The sequence below is a fragment of the Protobothrops mucrosquamatus genome, unplaced genomic scaffold (assembly GCF_001527695.2).
Source record: "Protobothrops mucrosquamatus isolate PMUCROS unplaced genomic scaffold, P.Mucros_1.0 scaffold_294, whole genome shotgun sequence".
In the NCBI taxonomy this organism is placed as follows: domain Eukaryota; kingdom Metazoa; phylum Chordata; class Lepidosauria; order Squamata; family Viperidae; genus Protobothrops; species Protobothrops mucrosquamatus.
Genome location: NW_015386370.1, coordinates 595,322 through 604,404, shown reverse-complemented (window position 1 = coordinate 604,404; position 9,083 = coordinate 595,322). Strand labels below are relative to the sequence as shown.

General features: G+C 35.1%; 1 protein-coding gene across 1 annotated transcript in view; it reads right to left on the bottom strand.

The window, feature by feature from the left end:
• TADA1 (transcriptional adaptor 1) overlaps nt 1-9,012 on the bottom strand; it is a 26,270-nt gene extending 17,258 nt beyond the window's left edge. The window contains exons 1-3 of the mRNA XM_015832008.1: nt 8,853-9,012; nt 5,510-5,601; nt 5,037-5,102 (exon numbers count right to left, since the gene is read on the bottom strand). Of these exons, the coding sequence (XP_015687494.1) occupies nt 5,037-5,102; nt 5,510-5,601; nt 8,853-8,926 (232 nt within the window). The 5' untranslated portion in view covers nt 8,927-9,012. The remainder of the gene's footprint in view (nt 1-5,036; nt 5,103-5,509; nt 5,602-8,852) is intronic.
• Nucleotides 9,013-9,083: the final 71 nt, after the last annotated feature.

Here is a 9,083-nt window from a genome sequence, read left to right as displayed (position 1 = left end):
ATCTGAAACTCTAAAATTTTAAATTGGGTATAATTTTATATTATTATAGTGGGTTTTAGGACAGGACAAATAATTTAATTAGTTTTGAATATTTTTAAATATTATGGTATTGCTGTTTTATTAATGTGCCTGTTCACCGCCCTGAGTCCCGCAAGGGAGAAGGGCGGTATATAAATCAAATAAATTTGAATTTGAATTTTGCAGTAATACACTTGAAAAGGTAGCAGCAACATCATTGAAAGCCTCAATAAGATGTTGTGAATTGCAAAAGCCTCGTACTAAACAGCCTTCAAATATTTACATTGTAGATTACCATTTTTATTGTTATGAAGCAGAGGTTTATTCAAACCTTCTGCCTATGATGGAGGCAGAAAGTTTCAAGATGACAGAGATTGGGGGGGGGGGGTAGCAATGGGGAACCTCCGCATGCAAAGCAGATATTTAACAACAACACTGTTTTCTCTTCCAGTACCTAATGAAGAATATTACAATTTGGCTGCATAAAAACATCATTTATTCCAGATGAATACAACTGAGCCACAATTAAACAGTTTAACTGTTTTTCTAGGGCAAAATAGTGCTACTCATACCCAAAACACATTAACTCTCTCAGATCCAATAGCTTAATTTTCATTTTTGAAAAAAAATGCATCATTTTCTTTGTGGGTTCCCCCCCCCTTAAGGATGAAGTAAACCATCTGTTCGTATTTAGTGTATCCTTTATAGTTTGTATCAAGTTTTCGTACTGGATTTCTAGTGAGCTGTCTGTCCATTGTGAACTATACTGGTACAAAAACTGCACATTGCCAAGGGATAACATTCATGATCAGATAACTAGTATGAGTAGAGAAATTCTTCTTTATGCATCTTTAATTCTTATTCTAGTGAGACTCAGAAACAGTTATACAAATTAATATAGCATTCACAGGAGTTATCAGGAAATCCTAGACATCAACTGTTTCCTTATTTCAGAAGATACATTTCTATATAATTTAGTCATTAAGGACACAATGTTTGATGTTTAGCATTACCTGAAAGGAACCACACATTTAGATGTAAGGCAGAGGTAGAAAATGTATATTACATGCCTTTTCACCAAAGGTGAACAGAAAAAGTTAACAATAAAGAAAGAGTAATACATGAGTAGTATTTTTATTACGGAATTACTGGAGCACTATCTCTAGTCTTCTGATGCTAGATACCTAATTCTCCAGCACTTCTATGAGAAATAATCCAAGTATTAGAAATATATTATTAGTTTTAAGATATTAGAATAATACAAATCAGAGTTTTGTTCAGCAGATTATTCTAGGAAAGCAAAAAGATTCAGACACATAAGGTAAGATATTATTCGCAACATTCTATTTTTTTATTAATCTAGCTGCACACTGGACTTTGGGTTCCTCAAAACCACATTTTCTTATGTTGGTTCTGAACTGTAACCTGGATCTATCTTTTTTTATTTTGGTATGCTTCAAAAATGGTTCCAGTTACTAAGATTACTAGAGGTCATCTTTAGAAGGGTTTTGCTCTAAGAGGACATAAATGTTCTAAATATAAAAAAAAATCCTAGGACAACTGGAAAATGAAGTTTTGCTTTATGGAGGTTGTACTGCTAATTCTCTTAGGTTTTTGCCAAACGTGTCTTCAGAATAGCTTCTCCTGCTCCTAAATGCACTGCTTTGCTGTCCCTATGCATCTCCTGCAAAGCACTTGTTCATCTTATACAGACACTAAGATGAATATATTGTCTGTAATTATATAAACATTATCTGTATTAAATCATTAGCACCACACTGAAAATCTTTCTATGGAAATCATATCATTTCAAAGTTCTACCTGGAAATTTCTGACTCTGGGTTACACATGCCTGTGATACAAGAGTTGCAATATCCTAATCTAACAGCCCCTTTGTGTACTAAAGGTGTAGCGTGGATTGAGCAATATCACTTTGGTATGGCATGTCCACTGTTACCTTCCACCTACAACTAAAATGGGTGTGTCAGTTACACTAGAAGCTGGCAAAGCAATTTCAAGGGACTGATAGTGCTATTATGTGGAAACTATGCAAGTATGGCTTCCTTTTTTCTACATATTCTCTTTAAAAAAAATAGTGTTGGTTTCATGCTAGAGGCCTGAAGACCACCTACACTTAAGGGGGAGCTTATACTGTATATAGTCATGTGAACAAGTTCACCCCATGTAAAGTTTGTTTCTTTTTAACATATGTGGACATATGCTATTTTATCTTTATTCAAGCAGTATATGACTAATTGACAGAAAGTATGAAAATTGACTTGCAATAGTAGCAAATATATGTAGCTCGGGTGTAAGATAAGAGTGAAGGTTCGTCCTCTGGGCTTGTGGGTTAGTTTCCAAACATTTCATTACCAGGCTAGGTAAAATCTTCAGTGGCATTTAGGATAAAACTGACTTTCAATAATTTATTCAACAAAAATAAACAGATATTCTATTTTCTTCTGTAGAAAAAAGAAGTACACCCTTGGCTCTAATAATTGGTTTTGTCCCCTTTGGCAAGAATAATACCTCAAGTAGGCCTTTCTTTATAATGGTCTACCAATCTCTGACTTCAACTAGAATTTTTTCTCTCTGCTTCATGCTGAATTTTTTTCAGCTATGTGATGTCTCAGGAGTTTCTTGCATGCACAGCACATTTCAAAGCACCCCTAGCAATTTAATGAGATTTAGATCCAGGCTTTAATTTAACCATTCTAGGGGGGGAAAACCGTTCCCCCCCCCCAGCCATTCCTTGATGGATTTAACAGAATGTTGAGGTCATTGTCATGTTGCAAGGTCCACTTTCCATTAAGCTTCAACCTTCTAGCAGAAAGTCTCTCATTATCTTCCAACACCCTGTAGTACAATGAAGAATTTGTAGTAGATTCTTTTATAGTGAACTATTGAGATTATCATGCAGCAAAGCAGCCTCAAACCATAATATTTCTACCACGCTTTATAGCTGTTAACAGGTTCTTCTGGTCTTTGGTTTTTGCCAAACATGTCTTCAAAAATTACTGGCAAATAACTGTAATTTTGCCTCCTCATTGTTTCAGAAGTCCTGATCTTAGATCTACAGCAAAATTTATACAGGTAGCTCTCAACTTACAACAGTTCATTTACTGGCTGTTCAAAGTTACAACGGCACTGGAAAAAGTAACTTATGACCATTTTCCACACTTACAACCATTGCAACCATGTCTATGGTCATGTGATCAAAATTCAGATGCTTGGCAATTGATTCATACTTATGATGGTTGCAATGATGTGATCACCTTTTCTGACAAGCAAAGTCAATGGGGAAGGCAGATGCACATAACAACCATGTTACTAACTTAACATGTGCAGTGATTCACTTAACAACTGTGCCAAGCAAAGTTGTAAATGAAGGAAACTCACTTAACAAATGTCTCACTTAGCAACAGAAATTTTGGGCTAAATTGGGGTCTAAATCAAGGACTACCTGTACTTGTCCTGATACAGCAAAGCTCTCCCATGTAGATCTAATTTACACCACTTCTTTCTAATGGTAGACTCATGCACTTTGACATCAATAGTAAAGAGAGCTATCTGTAGATCTTGTGATGAAATTCTAGAGTTCTTAGAGACTTTTAAGCCAAGTTGGCAGTTGTTTGAAATCTTTTATACTTGTAGCTGATTTTCTGGACAGTGGAATGATTGGTGACCAATTGTTTGGCAATCTTTTTAAACCCGTTCCCAGATCCTGAAGGCTTCAGAGAGTTCTTTTCAATTTAGCCATGGTGATACCACACCCTTCAAAAACAAAGAGTAAATGAAACTAAATGTTTTGAGGTTTCAGTAAAACGGGTTCCTCCTGGATATTCTTTAACCATGTTCTAATCATTAGCCCTGACCTGATTCTAATTTCAGGTATTTGAGGTAATGATAAAGATGGGGTATATTTTTTTCTACAAGCAAAATTTGCATTTATATTTAAATTACACAATGGAGTACAAAAAATGTAGTCAATTGATATGTCCAAAGAGCTGTATTTTGAAATATGTTGAAAAAGTCAAACATTTCAATGGAGTGTACTTTTTAACGTGACTGTAACTTTAGATATGTTATTATGTTCCTACATGTTTATTCAGCTTTCCGCTTTGTTTCTGAGAGATCCAAGGAAACAAAACCAATATATTCATCTTGTCGAACTTCCTAATCAGCCTGTTCACCGCATTAAGCAGGACACATGAATATCCTCTATGGCAGACGTGTCAAACTCACGACATCACGTGACATCGCACGACGTATCAGGACAGTTTTGCCATTGCTGGCAATGGGGTGGGCGCGGCTTCCATGTGATGTGTCTGGCCCGCGGGCTGGCAGTTTGATACCCCTGCTCTATGGCTTCAATCCTTGTTCCAGTTCAGTTTTTTTGCTTTAACAGAAGTTCAAGCCAGTAATTTGAAGATAGCCACTGCAGCAGATGTGTCATGTGTAGTGCTAAGTGACTGTATTCAGAAGGTCTAAACTCTTATAACAGAAATAAAAAAAACTGGGAAGAGTCGGGGGCTGCTATTCAGTGTTTTCATAGGCCAGGGGGCCACAAAAAGCTCTCATGTTACCAGAAGGGGCAACCAGATTTTTCTGGCCCATCTTTATATTTTGGGGAACTGAGACTGGAAATCAGAGTGAGAGATATCTAGAATAGAAACTGCTTCTATTCTCACTCTGAGCTGAGTCCAACCTGAAAAAATAGTCTGAAATTTCTGTTTTTAAGGTAATGAGGGATACGTGGGTAAAATTTAATAATGAGAACATTGTTTGTTCCCATTTCCATCTTAAAATCCAAAATACATGTGAAAAAAACAACACTGACACTGATCAATTTCTGGAAAGTGAAAAAGCACTATAAAGCTAAATATCTTAAAATGATATAGATGAACTTTTTAAAATGTGACCCAATACTCATACAGCATGAAATGAACATTAGAATTACCATAAGTGAAACACACTACAGGTCTCTCAATCCAGATGCAAAATAATTAGTGGCTTACCTGGTGCAGAAACCAAGATCTGACATCGTGTAAGAATAGCTAGCAAGAAGTCATTGTGAAAATGGACTGCCAAAATAAAAGACATGATCTGCATTACAATTATGACAATAATTTTTATTAGGAAACATAAATTTGCATTAACTTCATAAATTTGCACAGAAGATATAATAGCATTTTCCAAGTCCAATACCAGGCTCCTAATTTAGCAACTTAAGATTTTCAGCTTTTATCTTCTAAAAATTCTTCAAGGGTAACTTTTACTATGGTAAATTCTTGTAAAGTATTAAGAATTATGAGGCATGATAAACATTTCAAGGCTAAAAAAAATGGTCTCATAGTTCCCACAGTCCACTTTTTAGTAACTAAATATAATTGAGATACTGTATATTTCAAAGCATTATAATTAATCCCTAGACATTTGAAACTGAAGAATTCAGAAAACTAGGTGAGCAATTCAGAATTTATTTTCATACCACTGTCTTGAGTGAGAAGTCTCCGAGCTTCCAAATCAAATTCTTCTTTGCTGATTTTTTGTTTAAACCATAGTTTCAAATTAGCCCAGTACCTGTGCAAGATATCAATAATGAATTATCAATAATGTATTTATCCTTTTAAAAGTTACCTTTTTCCTCTCTAGTTGCTTTATGAGAGAGTATCATAGTTTCACAGAATTCTTATAATTGCAAGAAAATATTTAATCAGCAGAAGAATCTCAATTGCAACCAATAGATTTGAGGTTATAGTTCATCTTGTCCTAAGACAGGGAAGGGTAATCTTTTGATGGCCAAGAGTGTAGGGAGGACTAAGAACCAAAATATGAGTGGGGCCACATTAAATATTGTAAAGTTGGGTTTAGAGATATTGGGATTTTTTTTATAGTGATACATCTATGTTAGGGCCCACACTATACTTTTTATGTTTTCCACCTTCAGTTAGCCAGAGAGGACTATAAAATCTTAGCAAAAAAAGACAGTATAAAGGTGTTTTGAAGAGTGCAGTTTGCCCCACCTATCTTAAGGAAACAATGTACTATCACCCAACATATTCCAGTTACAGTACCTTAAAAAATTATTGGAGCTTATTTCACAAAAAGGAAAATGCGGATTATGTTCTTTCTACTTTTACCCTTGGCAGTAAATCTCTTGTTGCCTATTTCAAACATGGGAAAAGGTCAGGTATTTATTAAATGAGCATGCACAACTTGGAATTTTTCAGAATCTTAGCTATATATTTCTAGATTTTGTAGAGAAATATATTATGTGCATATTTATTGTAAAATGAATAATATTCAGAATGTGGAGGATCATATTTGTTATGTTTTCCTGTCATTGGCCCTAAAAACAACAGACTGCTTTTAACTGTAACTGAACATTAGTTGAGGATAAGAATGAGTTTATTGGACAATACTAACAGATGAGAGAAATCATAAAGGACAGTAGAACTGGTAAGAAAAAATAGGAAGAAGATATGATGTTTTATGATTATAAACCCTCTGCACTCTGTCAAGGAGGATTTAAAAAGCAGAGATGAAAGGGAAAGTTAAAAGGGAGACCATCCAATGTGAAGACATTCATGAGATGGAAGTTTTGAGGATCAGAAGTCCTTATTCTGTATTAGGGAACTTCTTTTGCCTCTATCTTAATTTTTGCTCCAAATATTTGAAAACACTTTAAAAGTATGTTCCAAAATGAAACTGTCCTCCACTGACAGTCTACGTTTTCACTGATTTTTTAAGTAAAAAATATACTGTTTTGCTATTTGGAATCTGGACATTTGGGTAAAAATCTTAGGTGACTACCGGTATAAAAGTACTGTACAGCTAAATAATCAACAGGGGGAGCTCAAATTCTGCCTTTAAAAATGTCCTATATCTTGACAAAAAAATTTAAGAAAGAAGTTTGAGAACTCTGCTGCAAAAGAAATTACATATATGACAAAAGAATTTGCAGCAGAACATTTATTATTAATCTACATTTGTATTTCATGTACAAACAACTGAATAGCAATATTGATAAAATGTTTTATTCAAAGATCTTGAATGCCCAGATCCCCCTAAAATGAAGCATGTCATTTCATCAACTTATGTTCACATCAGTGAAAATGTTCAAGTTCTGTGAATTTTGAATTGCATCTGGTTAATCATAATGCCTGTTGTTTGCTGAAAAGATACTTTTTTGGAAATCAGTTGCAGTGCCAATTTAAAAATAAATGTGTCCTTGATTGCAAAAATATCAATTCAGATGAGCCTATCTATTAATAAAAAAAATGATAGATTTTTCATTGGAACCCTAGGATTGACCAAGATTCTCTGTTGGGATACACAAAGCCCCTCATAAAGAGGGCATGGAAGAGGGTAGTGGTTATGATAATTAAGCCAGTTAAGGTTTGTAATGCAGACCAGCCTTTCAAAAAATTGTTAAAAGACTACCTAGTTGCCCAGCAAATATTTCCATGCCTGCTGGCAATAACTATCTAATACTGTTTTCTCCTCCTCCTACATAGTTTTCTTCACTCCCTTTATTTATAAGATAGGGAATGATCAGGAATCAGATAGCAATTTTTCCAACTCTTTTTTTTAATCACCATAGAGTAGACTAACACAGCTTTACTCTTATAAAATTTAAAAATAATGTATTTAAAATAATAGTTAATTGTATCATGATATATCACTGAAATACTGAATAGGCATGAAAACAGCAAAATAATACAGTGAAACTGGCAATTAAGTTACCAAGACAAAATACTCTCTACAAAGCAAAGATTGAAAATGACAAATTAGGATCCCAAAAAGAAAAATTTCAGTGTCTCTGGGCAAATGATTATAACATAAGTAGAACTATAATTTGGTAATTATATTTCTATGATGCAGTCTAAAATTCAATTTACTTTTTTGCAGCTATATTACAATTTTAATGTTTTCAATCAAATTCTATTGCAATTTTTTCAAAAGTATTATTAAGACAGGGATTGTACATTCTATACTACATAGGATAGCTGGCTTGTTTATTTTTGTATATGCATTAAACCTTAGTGGCTTATTTGGGCCTGACCTCTAAAAATCAAGTTACATTAATTTATTGCAGGAAACTAGAAACTTGTGATATTTTAGAGACAGACCTTCATATGTCTACTCAGAAATAAGCTGCTGAATTACTTCCAGGGTATATAGTATTGCTGCTTTACAGAATTAGGTAAGATATTTCTGTAAATGTGGGTGCAGTAATTAGATAGATATTTCTGTAAATGTGGGTGCAGTAATTTTTAGGCAGTGATTCTACATATATTTGATTTAAAAACTTTAAATTAATGTGCACATGACTCTGTATCAGTCTCCAAGGTGCACAAAACCACCTTTGAGAATTTGTGAAGCACTTGAGAGTGGCTACATAAGTCCTAGTTAAAATTATGATTGTGATGTCTTGAATAACTTAAAGCCTAAAGAGTCGGATGCTGTACCTTAATGATTAGTTTCTACCACCTATGAGCAGCAGATCTTTCATCCTTCCTAATCAACATTTCGTGGGGGGGCGGAAGGAATATTTGTATTGCCGAGCAGGTTGAAATAAGGCCTGCCTATTCGGTTCTGAAGAAAAATAAAATGAAAAGTAGAAAAATATTGTTCGAAAAGGGCAATGGGTTTATACACGGAGAGTAGAGGGCTGATTGGGCATCCACTTATGCTCGAGCTTAAAAAACACCCGGTGCAGAGAAAATCGAGATCGATGCTTCTCGGGCCAACTAGGCCTCAACTGCAAAAATACGGCTTAACGAAGAAACGACGCGGGGGAAAAAGAAAGGCGCCTGATGTTCACTTACTGCTTTACATTTTCGCCCAAAGCTTCGCTCAGGTTTTTCTTAGCCACCTCCAGCTCACTCACGTAAGTCGCCATGACAGGCTCTCGGCAGCATGCACCCGCCCGCTCTCATTTTACTGCCCGCGAGGCCACGTCAACCTCAGTAGCAATTGTCACCGCTTAATTTGATTCTTTGTTTCGCAACTCCTGGCCGTACGGCAACGTAACTGGAAAGAGTCTCTCCGATTCCAAA